This window comes from Vicugna pacos, chromosome 29, assembly GCF_048564905.1.
Source record: "Vicugna pacos chromosome 29, VicPac4, whole genome shotgun sequence".
Classification (NCBI taxonomy): Eukaryota; Metazoa; Chordata; class Mammalia; order Artiodactyla; family Camelidae; genus Vicugna; species Vicugna pacos.
In genome coordinates this window covers 23,393,008-23,416,452 of record NC_133015.1, presented here as the reverse complement: position 1 = coordinate 23,416,452, position 23,445 = coordinate 23,393,008, and the positions used below count along the sequence as shown (strand labels likewise).

The window sequence follows — 23,445 nt, the reverse complement described above, 5'->3', positions numbered from 1 at the left end:
TTAGATTAAAATTCCATCAAAATGTCATCGCTAGCAGCTATTCCAAAGGTAACTTTGTGGATTAATTTGTGTAGATTTGGACAGCTATGTGGAAAATGTAGTTTTAGTTCACTTTTTAAGTAGTTAGATCATGGAAACTTTTAGATTTCAATAGACACAGCTCCCAGTTTTTGTGCTCAGACTCTGCGTGTAGATACACAGAATAGAGAGGTGTGGTTGGCACTTTGCCTGATAAGTGCATATAGTTCATTGCAGGAAAGGCCCTGGAATACTTTGCCTTTGCAAATGACAGAAGAGTTGTCAAACCAGGGGGGGAGTCCACTGCCATGTCTCTGCCTCCTTAGATTCACAGGAGTCATTAGAAGCAAACGCAGCCAAAGACAGGCCCCACCCTGAGGGCACTGATGGAGACGAGAGTGAGGAAGAGCCACCTGAGCAGAAGCGGAGCAAACTCCGGAGGAGGCAAGTCGCACGCTCCCTCTCTCCCCAGAACGTGTGCCCCTGAGCCCCGGTGTCCTGAGTGCGCGTGTGAAGGGCCTGTTGTGCCACAGCGCTGCCGTCCTGCGCCGAGGAGACCGCACATCCTGGCAGGACCCTCGGTCAGAGCCCTGCTCTGCCTCTTACTCAGTCACGGGGTCTTACCTGTAAAGTGGGCCCGATGCCCTTTTTTGTGAGATTTTTGGTAAGACTGGAACTAGCATGTAATATATCTGACACTTGGTGGCTGTTAGTGGATGATTGCCTTTATCTGATATGTAACTAGGTCTCTGTCTCTCAAGGGAGTTCTCATTTTTTTCCCTAAAGTCTGGGTTTATATTATCACAGAGTTTTATTGCTAAGATAGACCTGAGGTACGGCGAATCTAACGCTCCCGTTCTGTAGCTACGCGTCCTGGGGCAGGGCAGGGACGAGCGCCTCACCCGGGCTGGGTTCCAGCAGGGGCAGCTCTGAAGCCACGGTCCAGACCAGCTCTCCCACAGGCAGGCTTTCTAGGAAACCATCGATGCATGCAGTTAACCAGGCGGAGAATAACGTGGGGTCAAGGGCGGATGCTGTAAAATACAAGGAGAGGATGGGCGTTACAGAACGTAACAGCTCGTTTCCCTGACCGGGTATGAAGTGCTCTGCGTGAGATTCTGATGTTCCATGCGCCTTCTCGGAAACCAGTAAGCAAGCTTGAGAGGCGCAGTGACTTAGTACATAAAAGCACGCTCTGCCGTGTTCCTTCTAGGTGGTGCGCCCTGCTTGTCAGCTCCTGCACTGGCTCCCACTGGTTCCTAGAGGCAGAGGCTCAGTGTGTAGGTGTATTCTTGGGACCCAGTGGGTCCCCCGTAAATACTCAGTGAGCTTAATTTGTAAGAGTGACTTCTCATCATTCTCATCTGCTCCTGTCGCCCAGACAGCAGGCACCACTAGAAGCTGCCCCGAAAGCTGAAGGGTCCTGAGTCACTTAGTGTCATTTACTTCACAATCTTATTCTTTAAAAGCAGTGTTTTTCTTCCTTTGTAGCTTTTTTGGTTGGGTTGATCCTTCTCGGATGTGTCCTTGTTTGTTTTTAAGGAAGACTCCTGGAGCTGTGACCTGGGAGGGTAGTTTCAGACTGCGGGTTAGCTGGTGTTTTTCCAAAAGAAAATGCGGAGATCCGTATTTTTGCACGTTCAGGAATAGAGATAATTACCTGGCCTGGTTTAGGATTTCAGTGCTCATTACCGTGTTCCACACACTGCTAGGTAATTTATCTCATTTGGAAAAGTCCTGATGAAAGCACCTGTCCTGTCTCCCTGGGTTTCCAAACTACGGGTGGTGGTTGTGATGGGGGAGTTTGCCTGGGTTGACTCTGTGCATTTTGGTATTTGCCTGCACCTGTGGGTTTCTGGAGGTGACGGCTTATTCACAGTTTGCTTTGTTTATTTGTTTAGCCATGAACTGGACATCGATGAAAACCCAGATTTGGACTTTGATGACAGCGGTTCCCTTCTAGGATTCAAGCATGGCTCCGGGCAAAAGTAATTCTCAATTACCGCTTTTGTCTTCCAGAAATCTTAGCCACTTCCACTATCTTAAAGCTCTCTGATGCTCAGATAGCTAGTAACGGCTGTGTATTGATACCATTTGAGATGTTACAGCAACACTAACCTCTCTTGGTGGTGGAAGTTGTGGAGGCAACACTGCACATTTGACGCATTCCCATGCACTGACTCAGCTCACTTCGTAGCCATCCAGCATTAGTCCAAGTTCACAGATGAAGCAGCTGCCACTCACAGAGGTTTTGACTTGGTCAGGATCAGTCGCGTCATTTCCTAGAGAGGGGATTCAAGCCCAGCCACGGACACAGCCATTCCCTCGGCCCCCCGCGTCTCACACGCCTGCCTCGGCGCGTCTGGGGCGTGCGGTGAGCCTGACGCGAGAAGTCCAGACCTGCGGTTACCTTTGTTCTTTCTGCCCTGCCTTATCCGAACACTCACCTAGTCCTTTCAGCGCAGCAGCGTTGAATTGACCGTCTCCTAAGGACATCAGTGTGTCCAGGTTGTTTCCTCAGAGCGAAGCAAACGCCCTCGAGGCCCCCGGGTACTGTGGGAGCAGAGCCCCTCCTCCTCGTTTGTGAGCAGCGCCGCGGGGTGAGGACCTGCCGGGGTTGCTCAGCCGCCGATCTGCTGACGGACACCTGGTTTGTGTGTGGCATTTCTCTCTTAGAAATGCAGCTGCTGTGAACTTTGGGTGCAGAGACTGTATTTTCTCTGGGATTAAATGCCCAGCAGTAAATACAAGTATACGGAAGGGTTTCCTATACGTGACATAAAGCGCGAACTGACTAGTTACCGCACCCTAAAGGCCAGCCATTCGTGTCCGCTTACACCATGACTGAAAACAAAATTAAGGTCTTTGATGTTTCTGTAGGTTGAGACTTAATTTTGTTGGTTGTGATATTTTAATGGATACCTAGACATTATGAAGCCCACAAGAAAAAGACATAGCTTTCAAGGTTGATATCCAGATTAGCTCAGAAATACATATCCACAGTTAAAATACTTGAAAATTTTTGTAAAAAACTATCAGTTACCTCCTATCATGGTATGTCAGTTATGCCGTCTATAGCTGTCAGTATGTTGCTTCAAGGTAGTTATGATCATTTCTATGTACTTTAAGCCATGTAATCATTTAAGGCTAGAGCCCATAAAAATAATATAAAGAGTTTCCTGATGTTGCCACATTGAAATCCCAGGCAGAACTCCCTTCTACCCACGTGTGATTTTATTGAGGCATTAGGTAGCTCTTGCTGGTGTATGCTCAGATTTATTCTGTTACCCGGGGTTTAACTTAGCTATTCTGTTTCCATTTAGAGCACCCAACTTTACTCAACAAAGAAGGATAAGATACGCTTATAGTATGGCTGGAAGAGAACTCCTGAATTTAAAACCAAACTGTTCAGAGCCTTGAGGTGCTACATTGTACAGTGCACTCTGGGTCCCTAGGGGTCTGCAGGAGAGGCTGCCTGTGAGGCCTGGCAGAGTCGGGGAAGGCCTCATAGCAGACACAACTTTTTCGGGGGGAAGTTCCGATGGTTAAGTCAGCAAGTGTTCTCTAGTTATTTTAGTAATGGGGACTTTCTGCTTAGGTGAGTTCAGACTGACTTAGGTTAAGAATCTAGTGGCACTTTTAAGATGATTTGAACGTACCCAGGTACGTGTTAAAGAGCACAGGCATCACCTGACGAGAAAAGATCACATTTACCCAGCAGGCACTGGGGTTGCGATTTTCTGCTATTTCTTCCTTACGTTTTACAGTGTAACTTCTGCTTTCTGTTACATGTAAGATATGTTGACCTTCCCATCTTTGGTGTTTGACATTTACTTGAAAATTAACATACAAGCTAGACCTTTAAAGTCCTCTACATTTTTAACTTTATTTCATAATTTCTGTGATTTAACAGAATGAAATTAGAACAGTTGCTGCTAAGAGAAAAATAGTGAAATTGTTAGTTTTTTTCTCTTTTTTCATAAGGAAACAAACTCATCGACCCTGAGGTTTGAGTTCACTTCTTTTGGTTTGGTCACAGATACGATGGAATTTCAGATTTCAGCCACCGGCGGGTCAGGTACCTACAGAAGAATGTGAAGTATAAGTCAAAGTTCTTGGACATGAGACGACGAATCAATATGAAAAACAAACACATCTTCTTTACTGAAGAGCCAGAAAAAACGCTTTTCAAGAAAAGCAAAACTTTGAGTAAGGTATGTATAGATTTTGTTTTATATTTAGAGATAGGGTGTCACTTTGTGACCTTGACTCCCTAAAATTATTGTTTGCAAATGGGAGCCCTGTTTCTATCAGATATAAGGGTACCTAAAATTCTTTTCCATTTGCTTCCTAAAGGCATATATTGTGTGAAATAAATTTGAAAAAAGAGTAAGTTGAGAATAACATGAAAGGGGGACGTTTTGAAAGCTGCAGAGAAGCGATGTCTGGAACACGTAGCGGCTTCTGTGCGGTTTCAGGCTACGCGGGGCCCCGGAAGCGCGATCCCTGATAGAGCGTTTGTTGTGAGCCTTGATCTTGAGGTCGTCGAGGGATGATGTGTCAGGCTTTGCACTGACAGGTTCACCCCAATGGCAGGAAGCTCAAGGCTGACTTAGGGATTCCACTGTTAGGTGAAATACTCAGCCCCTCTCCTTGACTTGGCTGAACCTGCCGTCTAAGTACCTGGAAGACAAAAGTAATCAGAGCTGCTTTTGCTTGGCTTGGTGAGTGATCCTTCTCCATTACAGGAAAAAAGCACCATCCAGGGAGCAGAATTTTGTGTCTCTCATATTTCCAGGAGCTCTTTGGTGCAGAATCTCTGATCCCAGGATGACTCTGTTTTACCCTTGAAGTCCACGATCCTTCCCTGCCTTCACCGCCCATCTAAACATGCTATCAATTTATAGCTTTGCTTATATTATATTTCAGATTGGATGGTTGCTGATGGTATTTTAATATTTTAGTGGCCCTGGCTGTGTCTGGAACACATTTCCCAGTAGCAGTCCAGTCAGCCCTGCAGAACTTTTTGTAGCGTGCTGGGTGGTTGGATGTGGTGGTGCCACTCATTCCTCAGTAGATGAAGAGCAGAGACACGGCCTCTGAGGAAGCAGTGCGAGCAGCTCTTGTGTCCTCAGGTGCCCGGTTGATGGACAGGCCAGTTCCCTCAGAGGGAGGTGCTGGTCTGTTGTCCGTGTGCATCTCTGTCTGTCACTCTGGTCCTCCTTTCCTAACTCTTGGAAAGGCCATGGAGGTCTGTTATGAAGAATATCCTTGTTACAGAAGATTGCAGGGAAGTGTGTATCATCTGACCTTGAGCCTTGTTCACATTTCAAAGAGGGTCTTACTGGCTCTCCTGCTTCATTAGAAGGCAGAGTGCATTCCTTTCAAGATAGCACTGCTTTTATCCTTAGAGACAGCTCGGCGCCACGTCTTTGTGGAGTTCATCTTTGATGCTGAGTGCCATTTAACATAGACTGTAGCCTGGGCCAGGGCAGAAAGCTCTGTAATTTGAAAAACTAAAATTGATGGCTCGACAACAGGTCCGTCTGTAGTGGTGACGCACAGTACGGTTATACTGTTGTTAGACGCCTTTGTGGAAAGTCACTGGGACGGTTCAGCTTTCTCCTTTTCATGTTGATTGATAACAGGAAGGTCATCACCTTGCGTTCAGTCGGATTTGCTTTTCCTTTTAAAGAGATCTTTAATAAGGTCGTGGTGCGTCCAGATAGCCAAGTGCACTTAGGGTGGAGCAACTTACTCACCTTACTCACAAGCTGGTGTGACACCGTCTGCTCGTCACGGCTGGTAGTTGTGACACAGCTTGTCAAGTCGCAAATGGTAAAGCAAGTGGGACTAGTCAGTGTGATCTGGAATTAATTCATGCTTGTTACGTGTTAAAATTTCAGGTAGAAAAATTCCTAAAATGGGTTAATGAACCAGTGGATGCAGAAGCATCACAGGAGTCAGTTTCTGGTGACAACGTGCAGGACACGTGCACCAGCAGTGGGTCAGAGGAGCGAGAGACGAATGCGAAGAAAGGTGACGCCCCGCGGGAGGCGAGCATCCCGGAACCTGGGGAGGGCCGTGCCGGGTCTCCAGCGGCGGAGCTGCAAGCAGAAGAAAATGCCGGGTACGGCGCGGCAGCAGCCACCACAGATGCGGAGGACGGCGTGGCTCGGGCTGCACCAGGCCCCCGTCAGGCGGAAGCTGAAGGTAGGAGCGCGGTGCTTCGCTCGCTAACACTGGCGGGCTGAGATGCGCTGTTTCCGACGTGCTTTTCCCGCGGGGTCACTTAAGAATCATCTCTCCCTAAGAACTCACGCGTATTTATTCTTGAGTTGAAAGAAGGCGTATTTAGCGTAAATGTGCTAATGGCTGATTGGCACCCAGAACACACTGCACTCTTGGCTGAACGAGCACGATAAAATAAAACCGTAAAGCATGTGGGGAAACTGTCTGAGCTCCTGTGTGTGCCGTGAGGACCGGCCTCTGCACCACACTCTGTTCCCTGGGCTCGGGGTGGCCGGTGCCTCGTGCTCCTGTTGAGATTTAGTATTGCCTTGGCTTTCTTTTGGATAATCTTTTTTGTTCTTGTTGGTTTTTGTGGTGATTGTTGTTGGTAGCGATTTTTGCTTTTTGGACGGTACATTGATGTAAAAAAGTATTTACAGTAGTTGGCTGTGAGAATGAGGAACAGCAGCATTTTCACTTTATGCCCTTTTGTAGTATTCGAATTTATTTTACAGCTAATGTTCTTTAATTTTTAAAATAATAATAGCAAATGTTCTTTTATAATTTTAAAAACAACTATTATTTTTATTTCATTTATATGTAATTCCAGTTATATATTTTTGGAATATTATGACTTTTATAAGGTGGAAATTTTCCCAAGATTACACAGCCAGTAAGTGGCGTGGCGGGAACTCAGTATCAAGTTGTCTGATTCCTAAATCCCATCCTCCCACCCGCCCCCACTTCCCTGATCACCACTTGTCAGGATGCTGGTGTTCTCAGCCGGGGTGATACCACCATCCCAGGAACTTGGAAGATGTTGGTTAGAATGGCCTGGGGAATGCTGGCGTCTTGTGTAGTTACCAGCGTCCAGTCCCGTACAATAAGGAGTTGTGCACTTTACAGTGTTAGTGTCCCACCTCTTGAGAAACTCACTGCACTTTGCTACTGATGATGCCTTTGGCTGCTTGCAGTGGTCAGATGACCCTGTTAAGACACAGAGCAGTGTTTGAGGACCGTTTCAGTGTGGTAGAGCCACTTGTCGGTGCCAGTTCTTGTCCTCGTACTTGGGTATGACAGCACTCTTGTCTTTCTGAGTTGCTGTGTCTAATCCGCGCCGAACTGAAACCAGGTAACTAAACTAATGAAAATCATTTGTCTAAGAAGTTAGTCTGAATGATTGAGAGCCTTTTCTGTTGAATGAAGCTAGTGACCCGTTTCAGGTTCCTAGAGGCCGTACGACTTCTGGGTCACGGCTGGGCTCCGAGCACTGGTGTAGCTGAGAGTTAGTTAGAGCTCAGTCAGTCCTTGGGAGCTTCTGTTCAAGAAGAGCAGGGGGCGTCCGTAACTCACCCACTATAGCAGTGTCTTATCTAAGAGAAGTGACAACTTTCACACCATAATCGTACCTCTGCGTGTGTCCCGAGGGTCCTGTGAGGTGAGGAGGTGAAACACCACCCACTCACTCACTTCTTCAGGGGAATGAGAAATGGAGCTTAGGAGCCAAGGTCGCTTTCCCAGGCTCAGGGCAGCCGGCAGGTAGCACGACGGAGGCTGTCGTCGGAGTCCGCGCTGGTCCCACACGCCTCGGCCCCGGGCCCGGCGCGGGCCCCAGGTGGGAATTACCTGATATGCCTACACTTGCAGATAAAGTCACCTGTGAGTTCCTCCTCTTGTAGTGAGCATCTGTATTATTTCTGTTCTTTTATTGTAGCTGAAAATAAGAAGAGGAAGAAGAAGAGAAGCAAGAACAGAAAGGCAGTTGGTCTGCCTCCCGACATCGCTGCTGTGCCTGAGCTGGCGAAGTACTGGGCCCAGAGATACCGGCTCTTCTCCCGCTTCGACGACGGCGTCAAGTTAGACCGCGGTAGAGTGCACGTGTGGTTTCTAACTTCACCTTTAAATAACTCCAGACTTAGAGAAAAGTTGCAAGAATAGTGAGAAGTTTTCATACCCGCTTTGCTCAGATCCAGCTCCTTTCTGACACTTTGCCACACCTGCCCTGTCCTTCCGTGTGTGTGTGTTTTCTGATCCGAGTGCCCCTGCCCCTGACTACTTCAGTGTGTATTTTCTAAGAACAAGGATGTTTTTATGCAACAATAATAAAATTGCAAATTGCACATTGTTATGACGTCACAACCTACAATTCAGTATTCCCATGGGGAACCTCCGTGAAGCTGGGGGAGTGGTCAGTCAGGAGAGCTGACTTTCCATTTTCCATAATAGGTCGTCGGAAGTCAGTGCTTCAAACGAAAAAGCTGGAATCGCATTCAGTTGTGAGAGGTGTACTGGGAAAGAGTCAGGGACGGGGCGAGGCGGTTGCTTCTGCGGAAACTGGGAGTGGAAATGATGCCACTCCTTCTTATAACGGGATCTGTAGACCTTTTCTTTCAAACTAGATGGCTGATGAGTTTTTGAAAAGAGAAACTACGTTTTTTTTTAAGTATATAACATATAGTTAACACGTGTGTTTGGCTTGGCTTCCTGACACTGAGCGTCATAACAAGCATTCTCCCTTCGCAGAGGGCTGGTTCTCAGTCACACCCGAGAAGATCGCCGAACACATCGCGGGCAGAGTCAGCCAGGCCTTCACGTGTGGTGGCGTCGTCGTCGACGCATTTTGTGGCGTTGGAGGAAATACCATTCAGTTTGCCTTGACAGGAAAGAGGGGTGAGTGATCGCCAATGGAAGAAAAGTACTTCATTCTCAGTTTATTCAGTCAGTGCTTCATTTTGCTTCAGCCTGTCTCTGCTGAGATTTAATAATTAATCATTTAATCCCAAATATATAATAATAATAGCTAGCATACATTTAGCATACACTTTGTATACTGGTGTAAGTGCCTCTGTGTTCATGTGTTTAGTCTCCAGTCTTGTGATGAGTATCTATTACTGTCTGTTTCACAAATAAATCAAGAAATAAAAAATGAAGTAACTTGCCCGAGATCACAGACACAACTCGTGGAGCCAAGATTATAACATTATGTAAAACTAAAAATATTAAATGGGAGATTGTTCTTTAGAAGGAAAGACGAGTGGACAGGGGTTCCCAGCTTTGCCACTCTCCACCTGTATGACTGGGGGCAGCCTTCAAGCTTAATTGAAAGGAGACGTTGAATTGAGAGACCCTCTGTGACACCCTTCAGGGGTAACATTCTGAGACACTGAGACTCGGAAATACTGGGTTGTCCCCTTGGTTGTGTGACTTGGGAATCAAAGGAAAGAAAGCCTCTGTTACTGTGCGTCCGCTGGGGCCTGTGTCCAGTAGGCAGGATGTGTGCTGTTTCCCGGGGGAGAGAAGGCTTCACAACATCGGACAGTCTGCCCCGATTGACACAGCAAGTCATGAAGCCAGGGCTTACTTTTTCTGAATCTAATATTGCTCCTCTTTCTAAATTCTTTTTAAATTGAAGTTTAATGTGATATTTTAGAGACATCAACTGTTAAGAAGTCATATTCTGAAGCAGCTCTTTTGTCCCACCAGTATATGTATGGCTTCCATTTCAGTAAATTTCAGTTGAGTCTCATTAATTTATATGAAGTTCCTAATGTTAACTAGGAAAGCATATGATTCTGGAAAGCATGATGCAGGGGCTAGAACGTGATGAAGAGCAACTGAACATCGACCTTGAGACCAGCGCTGCTGACCCACGGCCCATATCTGATCACGCCTGTCCCCCGGAGCGTGACACCTGCTAACTGTACGGCCTCCTAACAGCCTGGATGAAAGCCACTTCCGTATTTACTAGAATAGGAATTATTCTCTTCTCTTCCCTGAATTCACTACTTACTCTTAAAGCTCTTCTGTGTCTTTGCCAGATAAGCCACTCCTTGTGAGCTCAAATCCATGTTTATTGCATGAAAATGATTTTTCCTCACCATTTGGAAAATTTGTCTTCAGTCAGCGTTGTATTATATAATGAACATTAATACATCTGCCCTCTGATAAACTAGCAAATAGATCTGGAAATTTTTCAAAACATTACAGAAACTGTCCATATTGTAGATTTGTATTTCTCTGAGCATAGGTCTGTTGCCACAGCCCTCCGTAGCTTAGTACATATTTGGTAAAGGAAAATGTCTAACGTGGATCTCAAGCTAAAGGAGACTGCGTCTGCCCTGTCCTCACAGCCCGTCTCTCACACTCAGAGATCGCCAGCCTCCGTCCGGGAAGAAAAGGAGGCACACTCTGGCTTCTGTCCTTGCAGCCTGTGAACTGGGGCTCAGGTCCTCGAGTGTGTTCATGCAGTCGTGTCCCATGACCTTCTCCCCACACCCGCAGTAGTGACTCACAGGTGCTCTCGTGGTGGTGGTATGTGTCGCCCCTAGTGTGGGCGAGCTGCCGGCATTATGGTAGGGAGTTCGAAACAAAGTGTCATTGTGTGTTTGTGTTTATACACACACATGGGCACTTAGTCACTCTTTAACTGTATATGTATGTCTGTATAACTGTATGTGTGTGTGTATGTATGTATGTCTATATAACTGTATGTATGTGTGTATATGTATGTCTGTATAACTGTGTGTATTATGTATAACTATGTGTGTGTGTGTGTATAACTGTGTATGTGTTGTATATGTATGTATAACTGTGTGTGTGTGTGTGTGTGGTGATAGACATGCTCCGTGTCTGTGCCGTCCCGTGTGGCAGCCACTGGCCACCTGTGACTATCGAGCATTTCAAATAAGACCGTGTGACTGAGAATCTAAATTCTTAGTATTATTTCATTTTAATCAGTTTAAAGGTAATAGCCCCGTGTGGCTAGTGGCTACCATTATGGGACAGTGCAGTCCAATATATGGTCTCCTCCAACATTTGTCAGGATTTCATTTATGTGGTAGGTCTGCGTTGCTTGTGTTCTGTTAGGCCTGAAAACAGGCGGCCTCCCAGGGAAGTGCAGGTGAAAGCATGAGGGTTCACTGAATTTACTTCATGTTGAAAGTCATCTTTTTCCATCGAATTTTTGCTGTTGTCAGTATATCTTTGCATCCGTCTCTGTACAATAACTGTTGCAGATTAAGCAGCTAAAAAGGACGTTTCTCTCTTTTCTCGTAAGTATGAATGTTACTTTATTTAGAACAGAAAAATAGCATTGCAAATGCATGATTTTGCAACGTAATAATTGGTGCGTGTATTCATTGCTCAAGTGATTTATTTAGTACATTATTTCTCAAAAGTGTTAACAAATTCTGAAACCCACATTTTCTGGAAAACGGCTGTCTCCTTGACAACCATGGTGTATGTATCAGGATGCCACTTAGCCCTTCCAGATATAAAATACCATGAGTAACATACTGATGCCCATACAGCTGCATTTGAGTCATTTACCGCAAGACGTGAGTGAGCCAAAATTCACTTATGTTTGCGTTGCTGATTATGAAATTGCAGTAAATTAAATGAAAGCCCGTGCAGTGGGAACAGAACGCCTGCTCTTCCACCTAAAGTGTCTCCTTAAACAGCCCCAGCACATGTCTTCACGTCTCTTCATAAGTCGGCAACATAGGTTCATCAAACGTGTTTTATTATTTTGTCTTTCTTTAGAAGTTGTCAGATTTGTCTTCCTTTGAAAGTTGCCTTGTTTTGAGGAAATGGGTCTTATCTGAAACCTGAGCATCTGTAGGCTTCTCGTGCAGCCATCACCTTCCCAAGTGTGCAGAGCCCAGCTGTGCACCTTGCAGAGCCTGGCCTGAGCCCATATGGGGTGCTCAGCAGACGCCGGGAGGCCCCCACCACTGCTCGCCCTGAGCAGAGTGAGGCAGCTCTGAAAGCCAGGCTCTTCAGTCCCACTCTCCTGGTACAACACAAGGGACTCTCCTAATTTAGATGAACATTTTTGTTAAATTCTCTTTCTCTTGTATCTGTGGCCAAATCTCCCTTGAAAAAGTCTTTTTTAAAAGGGGATCTTGTACAGAAAATACAGACTGCTCATGAGATGAGCTATTCTGTATAACAAATGACCAGTATCACCTAACTCATCTTTCTTGTTCCTGTTTTTAGTGATCGCCATTGACATTGATCCTGTCAAGATTGACCTTGCTCGCAACAATGCAGAAGTTTATGGGACGGCGGACAAGATTGAGTTCATCTGTGGAGATTTCCTACAGCTGGCTCCTGGTTTAAAGGCCGACGTCGTGTTCCTCAGCCCGCCCTGGGGGGGACCGGACTACGCCACTGCAGAGATCTTTGACATCAGGACAATGATGTCCCCTGATGGATATCCTTTGCTCATCCTAGGAGGTTACTCAGACAGTGGTTGTGGAGGGGGTGGGGGTGTGTGTGGTGTGTGTTTGAAAGAGAGAAACAAATTGGTGAAGAGGAGAGAGATTAGCTAATAGCACTTGATAGATTCCAGTTTGTTTTGCCTCAAAACTAACTGGTGATTGATCCCCAAAAGCTGTGGAAATGTGAGGTTATATTTCCATTGCTTATTCTCCAATTTTACATCACAAAACAAGAACTAAAAAACATTAATTGTTTGGAATTATTGTCTCAAAATTGGGAGTTTCCTCAAGACTTGTCCCTAGAGTCCACGGCTATCCCCTGACTTTTCTTCGACTCACACTGACTTGTAACTCTGTGTGTCTTCAGATTTCCCCTGTTACTTTTCCAAGATACTGAAGCAAACTCTTATCTCATTTATTATTTGTCCCTTTCTTTATCTTTACTCCCCAAAGGAATCATGTGTTTGACTCTAACAGGAATTGTGTTTTAAATTACTAATTAAAATTTAGAAAAATACAGTGGGTGGAGTTACTTGTCTCTGCTCTTTACTGGGAAGAGGTGGTTTTGTCCTTTTCTGTCCTTTCTGTGGCAGAAAGAAAGAGCACGTTACTTCCCTCTTGGCTTCCTTCTACTAGGAACCTTGAATCAGTAGATTGAACCTCGAATCCCCGACCCATCAGGGACAGTAAGCTGCTTAGTTCTCTCTTAGGTCCCATTAGGGGATTTAAATGTCTGCCTTATTGCTACATATCAGAATACATTTGGGTTATGATATAATTAGTAAAGAGCTTACCTCTGATCAAAAATTAACTGCTGTTTTTGTTACTTCCCCTTAACTGTTGTCCACCTTTGAAATTTTCAGACTTTCCCAGAAGATCACTAATAATATTGTATATTTTCTTCCAAGAAACGCTGATGTCGACCAGGTAAGCCGTTACTGAAGACATGGTGTGAGCCCCGGCATAACTGTTGCAAAGAATGGGTAGAAAAGACACAGGGTGCTTCTCTAGCTGAGAACGTGTTGATGAGCAGCCCCTGGCTTCTTCTCTCTTCCTGGAAAGCTCGCAGCGCTTGGCAGTTAAGTCCATGCCTGGGTCGGCCTCCTCATCTCCCCGGCTCCTGGCACACACAGACCTGGACGAACACTCCGGGCTTCTCACCGCGTGTCCCGAAAGGATGAGGTGTTGTGTGTCAGGGGTATGTGCCCAGCCTGGCCAAGTCCTGTCTCTACTGAAGTCTCCCTTGGGAGGAGGGGTCTTGGGTATCCCTGGAAATGACCACTGAAGTAGAAGTACACAGACCGGTGAAACCTGAGCTTGGCCGGGAACACTTCTAACTGCAGCCTTGGGGTCAGGGCACTCGGCTAACATTAGGACGTCCTTGTCCTGTTCTTACCGTAAACATTGATTTTAAGCATGTTTTCCCCCCAAGTTGGATCAGGTGTGATGAGTGCCTCCCAGAGACCTGTTGATGTTTTCTACCAGTACATATTACACACCAGCCTCGTGCTAAGTGTCCTGTTGAAAATCCGTAGTCTCTCGGGTCTAAACGTTGCTCCAGCGTTGCTGGGTTCGGGTCTCCTGTCTCTCCTGTTTGAGAGCTGGCCCTGTTGTTGGACTTTTTGACTGTATTTTATCCTGAAGAAATTATCTCCATTATTTGTTCAACTGTGTTCCCCTCAGCACCGTTTCCCTCTTTCGGGACGTCGATCGTGCGGCTGTCAGGCTCCCGCACGGCTGCGCTTTCTGGGGCTGGGCCCCCTTTTCCTCCTGGGAGATCACTGCTATCCGGCGTTTGCTCCTTCTGTGTTACAGTCTGTCTGCCCCGTCTTTTGTGTTTTTTCAGTTCAACTACTACATTCTTTATGCTTCATATTCTTGGATTTTTCTGTTTTCTTCTTGCACTAGAACATTTTTATTATTATATGAAATTTAAACCCTTAATCTGTTTTATCCTTTTTGCATTTGATATAATTTATAATCCGTTTGTTTTTCTTGCATGAAGTACTTGTGGTCTTCCGATGTCGTGTGTCACTGGGTATGGGCTGTTTATTCCCAAGTGATGCAGGAGGAGAAAGGACAGGCCACAATCCAGTGAGTGTCAGCCTTGGCTGCCCTCTTTAGGGTCACTGGGACACTTGTGAAAATTGACTATCCAAGCCCCACCCCAGCTCCACCCCAGAAATTGATGGAACCCATTTTTGTCTAAGTTCCCTGGGTCATTCTCATGTGTGGCCCGGGTTGAGAGCCACTGTTAAAGCCTGTGTTGGCCCCAGTGATGACCTGCAGGGGTGGCAGTGGGTAAGCCCTGGGGTTGTTAACACAAGCACTGCAAGACATGAAACACTGGCTTAAGACATAGTGCCCTCTTTGGGGAGGGACTGAGCAAAGGCAGCATTTTTGTTTGTTTGCTTGCTTGCTTTTTGTTTTGCGGGGGTAATTAGGTTTATTTATTTATTTTTCAATGGAAGAACTGGGGATTGAACCCAGGACCTCGTGCGTGATAGGCAAGCACTGTCCCACTGAGCTCCACACCACAGCCCTCAAAGTGGCCTTTAAAGGCTGTGCTCCTGAACCACAGAGCGTGAGGCACCTGCCAGGGGCTTGGTGAGCAGGGCTGAGAAGGCAGCGGCAGGGCCTGGTCCACGCCTGCTTCCCTCAGTCTCTCACGTCTGGCCCTCACCCCTCCTGCACGTGCGGCGGGGGCGCCCTTGATCCAGGGCGAGGGCAGTGGGGACGGGCGGACTGGAGCGGAGCTGCAGGCTTTTTGTTTCCTTCCTCCTGGTTTGTCGTCTCACAGGCACCTGCCTCCTGCCCCTGGCCAGAGGCACTGTCCTCCACCCCTCACCTGCACACGCACGCACACTGAAACCACCCAGGTCTCCCTGCCCGCGTCTCTGGTCAGTGCTCCCTCTGTTGCGTCTGCAGGGCCATCTCACAGGAGTCAGCGGTCACGCCTGGTCAGTGGTGACAACACTGCAGGCTTCCCTGGAGGAGGGCGGAGATGACGTGCCCAGCAGGGACCCTGGCGGTACAGCTAAGCAGAGTTGATGGTAGGAGTTAAGGAGAAGGTGGCCAGAACATCGATGTTCAGGGAATGGGCTAAAAAAAAAGATACAAAGAGTCAGACAGCCCTGAGTTTAGTCTCAGCCCTGCCACTTACTAGTGGTGGTTTTGAAGAATGAATGTAGTGAAGTAAGTGGGTAAAGCATTTATCACAGTACCTCCAGCCCATAAACCCTCAATAAAGTCTCGTGTCTGTTACTTAGAAGATCTGAGTTACTGTGGAAAGAATATAAACGTTACTAAGATTTTGAAGAGGACCAGTATGTAAAGATGGCATGTTTTCTCAAGAGGAGAGAGTAGACAGCTTTGATATTTGTAAAATGACAGAGTTTAATTTATAAACACATATCCCAGATTATAGATTTTTCTCTTTCTCCTCAAAAACCAGATATGCTCACTTGTACTGGACATATTCTTACGTTAATTTGTTACACTTTTCCATCTTTGGTTCATCTGCTTGGTCTTTGGAACGCTGAGTCCCAGATCTGGCTGCAGATTAAATCACCTGAGTGGATTCTTATAATTGTGGTAAAATACGCATGATAAAATTTACCATAAGTCATTTTCAGGCATACAGCCCAGGGGCAGGGACCACAGTCACGGTGTTGTGCAGCCACCAGCACCGTCCAGCTCAGAGCTCTTTTATCTTCTGAGCCTGAAACGTTGTACCTGTTGCACACTAACTGCCCGGGTGCTTGTCTGAATTCACCACGTTCTGTTCCTCCGTTCCTCCGTGCACGGGCGTTTCGGGCAGTGCCCACCTTCTGGCTGCTGGGGACACGGGAACACATGGACCCAGTCAGGCCCTGCTTTCACTTCACTCTGTTACGCTTTCAGAAGTGGAATGGCTGTCGTGTGCTAATTCTGTTTTCAGCTTTTTGAGGAATCAGCATGCTTTTCTCCACAGCAGCTGACTCATTTTACATCTGCACCCTCAGTGCACAAGGGTTCTGATTTCTCCACATTCTCACTAACGTGTGGTTTTGTTTGCTGTTTGGAATAGCCACCCTAGTGGGTCTGAAATGGTGTCTCACCGCGGTTTTGACTTGCGTTTCCGTAGTAACGAGTGATGGTGCCCATCTTTGCATGTGGTGACTTGCCCAAGGAGAAAGTTAACTTTTTCTCTTGTGTGTTTTGGTTTGCTTCAAACCCCTGCCACAGTTACAGTTCGTGGTTCAGTCACACCTCCCGCCTCTAGAGGGAGTAAGGACACTAGAGAACATTAAAAGTCCGAAAGGGGACTTGAGGTTTCAGGCATGTTATATTGGTACTGAATTTGGATCGAATTATAGTGGGAAATCAACTTTTCTTTTTAAAATAAAGAAAATCTATCCATATGTAGGATTTTCTGAGTGAGAGAAGAGACAGTACTACAAAATTGAGAAAGGGCAGAGTTACAGAGAAGTCAACGTTTTTACTAAGGAACATTTAGAAGGTCACAGCAACCTGAACTCAGTGGGTTTGGGGCCGAGGGTTTATGAGTCTGCTGTTTAAAACTCGGCCTGCATTTTCTCATGGAAATGCCTGTAGAGAGCAGTTAATTTCCCATCCAGGGAGATCTGTGCTCTGGATGACATTTATATTTAGAGCGGTTAAACTGACTGTGGACTCAAAACAAACACAAGTTGTCTCATAATCTTTCCATATGGAAAATGAGTCTAATTGTTTTCTGTATCCAGTAAAATATTTTCCCAGGTCCCCTGTTTCCTCAATCCCTTATTTCCTTTTTCTCTTTGGGGTTTCTTCCAAGACATGTGTCCATTGTTGTCCAAACTCAAGAACTGAATAACGTAGAAGCTGTTTTGTGATGGGCTCTTTGGAGGGAAGGTGTATCTCGCCCACTGAAATCACTGTGGATTCAGTTCAGGGAGCCCGGGCTAATTGCATGGTATCTGCTCGCTGCCTGCATCTTGCTGTGCTCCCCTTCTTTTCTTTCCTTTGACAGCCAGAGATCTGCAGCCAGTTCTAGCCGTGGGTCTTCCATGCTTCCCATACATGAGAAACTGCTCTTTTAAGTAGGAAATGTGTGCAAAATGGGTTGAGGTCTGTGAGCAGAGTGGAATGGTCAGTCTCCCCGAAGAACCTCCACACAGCGGCGCTCGCCTGACACCGCCTTGGTGTGAGGCCCGTGCCGCGGGACGCCTCACAGGGTTCCTGTCTCCGAGGTAGACCCGGGAGCGAGGAGACGGGGCCTCCGTATCCTTGCTTGATGTCCTAACTGTTAAAGCGTAAGAACTCAGAAAACCGGGAGCCTTCGTACTTTTCAAGTCAAGTTAATTTAGATTACCTTTCCTTATAACTTGCTCGTCCCTGCACGGAGAGCAGGGCACACTGGGCGTCACCCCTAGAGCCGTGATGCGGGGGCTTGGCAGGAGGCCAGGCGTCGTGGGCTTCCTGGTGCTTGTCCGGCAGGCCTGCCCCACCCTCCACGCCTCCCGGCGGCCTTCGTGGCAGCAGGCCAGACCCCCCTGTTCTGCTTCCTGATGAAGCGGGAGAAAACTTACAGAGTAACCCAGTACCTCTCAGCGTGGACAGCCATGTGAGATTTGACCTTAGATTTGATTGAGGTCTCGCTGGTCGACGGAGTTCCTGAGGCCCCGTTCGGGGGTCCAGGAAAGGGGAGGCCCTGAGTGCAGCGGGCGTCACTCTCCCAGCAGCTTATCTCCTGAGGGAGGGAGGGCGGATTCTTTGTAAGTAGCATTTCTGAAACTCACCGCATAAAAGAAAGCATGCGTTTGACTGCTTGAAACTATAAATGTGGAAACTACTAGGTAGTATTGTTATTTGGAAAAACATTTTAAATAGAATGAAATTTGGTTCACGAGCATTTTTAGTGTTTGGTTTGGGCTGAATACAGTGAAAATTCACCGCTAATTTCTCTGCAGATGCTAGCTCTCAGCTTCTGTAGTAGTCTGCTTCTTCGCTGAAAAGGCAAATCGGGGACTCACCGGCTTCTAAATATTAGGCTTGAAAAGTTGTGTCCGGCTGTTCTGAGTGGAATTCCCGTGGTAGGAATCCGGTCTGCCGGCAGCACTCTCACGTGGCGAGAGCCTTCTCCCCGTGGTGCGTGTGGCAAGGCCTCCCAGCAGGTGCAGGACCCTCAGAGCCAGGTGCGGGCACCGGGAGCAGGACGGAGCAGGAGGAGGGCTGCGGACGGGCCGCCGCCGGTCCGCGTGGGAGCGGACACTCTGAGCCTGAGAACGCCCGGGCTGGCAGGACGCTCGGGCACTCAGGACGTTCGTCCTGAAAGTGCAGGTGCCCGGCATTTACAGGCAGCGCAGGCGCTGCTTTCTTGTCGTGATGCACACAGAGTCTGCAGCGTGTTTCACTGGGCCACCAGCCACTCTGGAGCGAGCCCTTCAGGTCACGGCCAGCTTGTTGGTGAGCGAACCAGGGAAGCTGAGTGGTGCTCCCGCCATTCGGCCTCACGTGGCTCAGTCAGCCCGACAAGGCGATCACTGCCCAAAAGGACAGAGTCACCTCTGGCCAGTGTTCTGATTTTTCTGCGTCTCTCTCATAATAAAGTATGTATGATACATTTTCCCATGAGGGACCCAGTTTAGAGGTTATTTTCTCTCATTCGCTCGGTTACCATGTATTTTCACTTTCAATCAGCTTGCTTTTTGAAAAAAATGCAATGTTGACTGTTTCACTCCCGAATCTTCTACGTCTCCCCTTTTATGTCACTCAGGTTATCGCCTGCGTTGTGGTCTTTACCCGTTTCTCTTTTCCTCGTCCCCAAGGAACAGTCTGACTGCCTGCTGTGAAATCTGGTTAACGGAAGGTCAGTCCTTAGTTCCAGTGCCAGTCCAAACAAATCGGGGTTTCTCTTGCTGGATCTGGTATATTTAGGCACCACGCCAAAAACGGGAGCCTGTAGCCCAGGACTGCTGGCCTGTGTCTGCCTCCGTCCTCCGCCGCCTCCTCATCTCCCTCCCCTTTCCTCCCTCTCTCTCAGTGTGCTAAAGGGACCAGACAACCTTTGGTCAATTAAACCTGCTAGTGAAACATAAAGACAGCTGGAAATTGATGGCATTAGTTTGCTTGAAGTGAAGAAGTATTTATTGGCTTGAACTACATAATTTTTAGTCTTTTCAACTCCAGAACTCTAACCTTTAAAATATATGTAGTTGTGAAAATACTAAAAAGTACAAGAAGGCTAAGGTTAGGAGTTATTTTTAATTAGAACCCTTGAAAGTAACACATTAAGTTTCTTTTAAATTTCTTTCTAAACCTTGATAGCATTTTCAGTACTTGTTTTAATTACCCATCATCTGACTTTCCCAGCTAGAATGTAAAATTCATGAAAGCAGCTTTTTCTTTTCCCGACCTCCACTGCCTAGAAAACCTATAAGCTGTTTATTCAGTAGTTATTGAGTAAAAGGATTTACTACCTTTTTAATAGACCTCAAGCCTCCCGTGTAAGACGTCTTCATTCCTCCTCCTGTGCACAGCGTCCGAGCCCAGGCGGCCCCTACAAAGGAGAGAGAGGAAGAAGGGCCCGGCCGTCTGGGTTTGCTTAGTGTGCTTGTACTTCTGGCCCTCAGGATGCCCCTGCAGGGGGAGGCAGCTGGTGGTCCTGCTTCTAGATGAGACGGCCAAGGCCTGGCCCTCTGAGCTGGTGCAGCAGACTGTTGGCAGAGCTGGTGTTCGAGTTTGCCTCTGCGCTCTCTGCGGGGCCCGCCCTCGGAGATGCTTGGCTCTCGTTTCAGCTTGACTTTGGTTCTCTCAGCCCAGCCTCTTCTCCCGTCCTCTCCCTCCTCCCCTCTCTCAGCCCCCCACCCCCCCGCCCAGGGAAAACTTCTGCTTGTCCATCTCACTTTCTTTAAACGAGTCACTGTTTAAAGGAACAGGGGAAATACTGCACTTGAGTTGTATCTTAACTCATCTAAAAAGTACTATGAAATGATTATATTTTAAATATGCTAGTCAAAATGCCTTTTATTGGTTAAAGACAAAATTCTTCATTGGCCCTTCCTTATGAAAAATCAGACTGACATGAAGATGACAAAAATAGAAAATAAAACACTTAATTTCTGAGAATTGCTGCTCCGAGACTACCTCGCTGCTTTTCATTCCTGGTTTCACTTCAGGTGCTGTATTTCTTATTAGCAGGTAGCAGTGTGTGTGCGCGCTTCTGATCATTGTAGCAGAGACCGTGTCTGACTTCTGTTGTCACCTGTTTCCATTGGTAAAAACACGGCCATCGCTCTTCTGTCTCTTCATGGGCGGGGTTAGTGCTGACATGGTTACTGCCTTGGTGGGACTGCCTTTTTTTTCTTTTAGGAGTGTACCGTAGAATGACCTTTGCTGCTTCCCTGTTTCTGTACCTGTTAAGTTTCTCTAAGAGGAAGTTGAAATGCTTTAAAATACACACTCATTGCTGATGCACAGTGAATCTTAACCTTCTGCTCGATGCTGGTGCGGCATGTGTAACACCACTGAGATTAGATCTCTCACCTCCACACCAAACTAGACCGACAGCAGCTCACTTTGCAGACACACTGCTGCAGTTCTGCTGGCTAAATCACAGAGTTACAGATGCGCGTGTCCCTCCTGTTGGAGCCGGTGCCTCACACCCGGCACCCTTCTCCCACACTCGGTGTCTCCCGTCCTCGGACCCCAGGGCTTCCACGGCGTCCCCCGTCCCTTAAGCCTCACTGCTGCCCCTTCAGACTGGTCCCGGGTGAGGTCATCATGCTGGGAGGGTAGTATACTTGCTCGTCGTATGCCTAAGAGGTTGGATGAGAAAATGCTGGACTAAAAATTTTATCTCTGTAGGAACTTAGGTGAAAGCATTGCTGGTTTGAAGCATCCTTTGAGGGTAACTCTGGCAGTGGAGAGGGGATGGTGCTTTTAGCTTCCAGGTAAAGGGGTTAGTCACCATGTACTAGCAGACCTCAGAAAGAGCGATGTATTTACCACAACAGAAAGCGGGTAGGGAGGGACTTAAAAATACACACACAAAGAGCAGCAGGTAGAGGAGGTGGTTCAAGCCGGGAGAACAGCGCAAGGGACCATGCAGAGAAGGAGGCGGTGTGGGTGGGAGAGACTGGGAGCCCCGTGAGGGTCGGCCCGTGTCTGCCTCGCGCTCTGATGTTGTCCTGGGATCACGTAGCAGGACTCAGTGAATACTGTTGAATGAAGATCAGGGTAAAATGCAAAAGATAAGGTGAACAGCAGAAAAGTTTTCAGGAAAGGGAGTTACTCTTTAAATTTCTGTCTTAATAAATAAACCTGGAATTTGGGAAGGATATGTTCATTTTCTCTTCCTCTGAGGTCTGCAGCTTCTGGCACTGGCGTGATGAGGTCCTGCACAGTGACACAGCGCTGTGGTCTGGCCACGCCACCGAAAGTGCCTGAAACAACGTGTATGTCTGCCACCAAGTACCGCATCAATACCCACCTGGAAAGTGTCAGTGAACATTGGAGATGCCTCATTATTTGGAAGACTTAAATAAAAAGCCAGAGCAAGCATGTGAAAAGGTTTATTTTGAAATCATGCTTACGTATGTGTGATTTTCGTCTGTTCCATTTTTAGGTGGCATCCTTGGCTGGGCCTGGAGGGCAAGTGGAAATAGAACAAAACTTTCTTAACAATAAATTGAAAACAATCACTGCCTACTTCGGGGACCTGATCCGAAGATCAGCCTCTGAATCCTAACCGAGGTGGCCCAAGGACAGAAGGTCATGAAGGAATCAGGACATTCCTCACGTGACACGTTCCGAATTTCTCGTCTGTGTTCACTGGTATTTTGCACCCATAGGCTTATGTCACCACGTGAACTGGACACTTATGGGACACTAATGAATGTTAATGAAGTTCTTTGAGATCCTTGGAGAACGTTACCTGTATGTTGTACATAGGACAGTACGCGTCTGGGGGCAGCTGTGTGCTCTCCTGTGCGTGTGTGCGTGCACATGTGTGTAGGCCTATCTGTATTTTTTTAAATTAAGTGTTTTTACTGGTGTAAACTGAAGAGTCTCCGTGTCAGTGAATACACACAGGCCCGCCTCGGGGTGTCTCGTGGTGGTTCTGACTCCCGTCTTCTGGACGTGCCCAGGTGACTTAACCAGCCCCCGCTGGTGGCCCTCGGGCTGTGTGGGGCGCTCTGCGGTTTCCACTGGCTCCGGGCTTTGCTGCTCCTGGGTTTACAGAAGTGACAGACCTCTTCCACTCAGCATATAAATGCGTTTATTTACCGTTCTTTTCTCACAGTGTCTCATCTTTGAGTCTTTTGCTTTTAAACATCCAATTATTTTATAAAGTTAGTGTTTTTTAAATGTCTATTAGAAAAGATGTGAAATGTATTTTTTATAACAGAAGTTTATAGTCTTTTTCTATTAAAGAAGAAGGGCATGTGTTGCTTGATTATTCATCCAAAAGTGTATTGAATCATTTTTACAAATAGGTAAAAAGACAGGACTCTGGCCATTGGGAATCTGGGATCTTTATCTTTTTAATAATGTGAGCTTGTAAACATTAAACAAAACCTGGTTTGGGCTGGAGTAGAGCTGAGGGGTTGAAATAAATTGGGGGAATTTACAATAAATACTGGGGGAAAGTGCATAAGAACCAGCTTTGTGGAGACAGGAGAAGCAGCGCTCACTTCAGTGTCTTGGAACTTCACACCGTTGCCTGATGGCCCTGCAGTAGCAGGTGAGCTGATCATTAAAAACAAATTTTTTATTAATTGCAGCATCAAAATCTGTCAGTGTTCTAGGTCTTCGGCACCTCCCTGTGCGCACGCAGTGGGATGGGATGGGATTATATTATTGTGGCATTTGATTATTTTTAATTTAATACCTTAAAATTTCTCCATAGCAACACGTACACATCTTCGCTGTCATTTTTAACAGTCACATAATGCAGACCTGTGAGAGTTTCCGTAGCCATCCCCAACTACAA

The 23,445-nt window shown here is 46.8% G+C and overlaps 1 protein-coding gene across 3 annotated transcripts in view; it reads left to right on the top strand.

Moving 5' to 3' along the window:
* Positions 1-22,922, top strand: part of TGS1 (trimethylguanosine synthase 1) — a 32,897-nt gene extending 9,975 nt beyond the window's left edge. For 2 of the 3 annotated variants that reach the window (XM_072951957.1, XM_072951959.1), the window contains 9 exons: positions 345-462; positions 1,920-2,006; positions 4,058-4,232; positions 5,925-6,231; positions 7,964-8,116; positions 8,773-8,919; positions 12,247-12,463; positions 13,319-13,397; positions 22,078-22,922. In XM_072951957.1, the coding sequence (XP_072808058.1) occupies positions 345-462; positions 1,920-2,006; positions 4,058-4,232; positions 5,925-6,231; positions 7,964-8,116; positions 8,773-8,919; positions 12,247-12,463; positions 13,319-13,397; positions 22,078-22,200 (1,406 nt within the window). In that variant the 3' untranslated portion in view covers positions 22,201-22,922. Of the gene's footprint in view, positions 1-344; positions 463-1,919; positions 2,007-4,057; positions 4,233-5,924; positions 6,232-7,963; positions 8,117-8,772; positions 8,920-12,246; positions 12,464-13,318; positions 13,398-19,227; positions 20,323-22,077 lie in introns of those variants that run through there. The other variant, XM_072951958.1, reaches the window with a different exon arrangement.
* Positions 22,923-23,445: the final 523 nt, after the last annotated feature.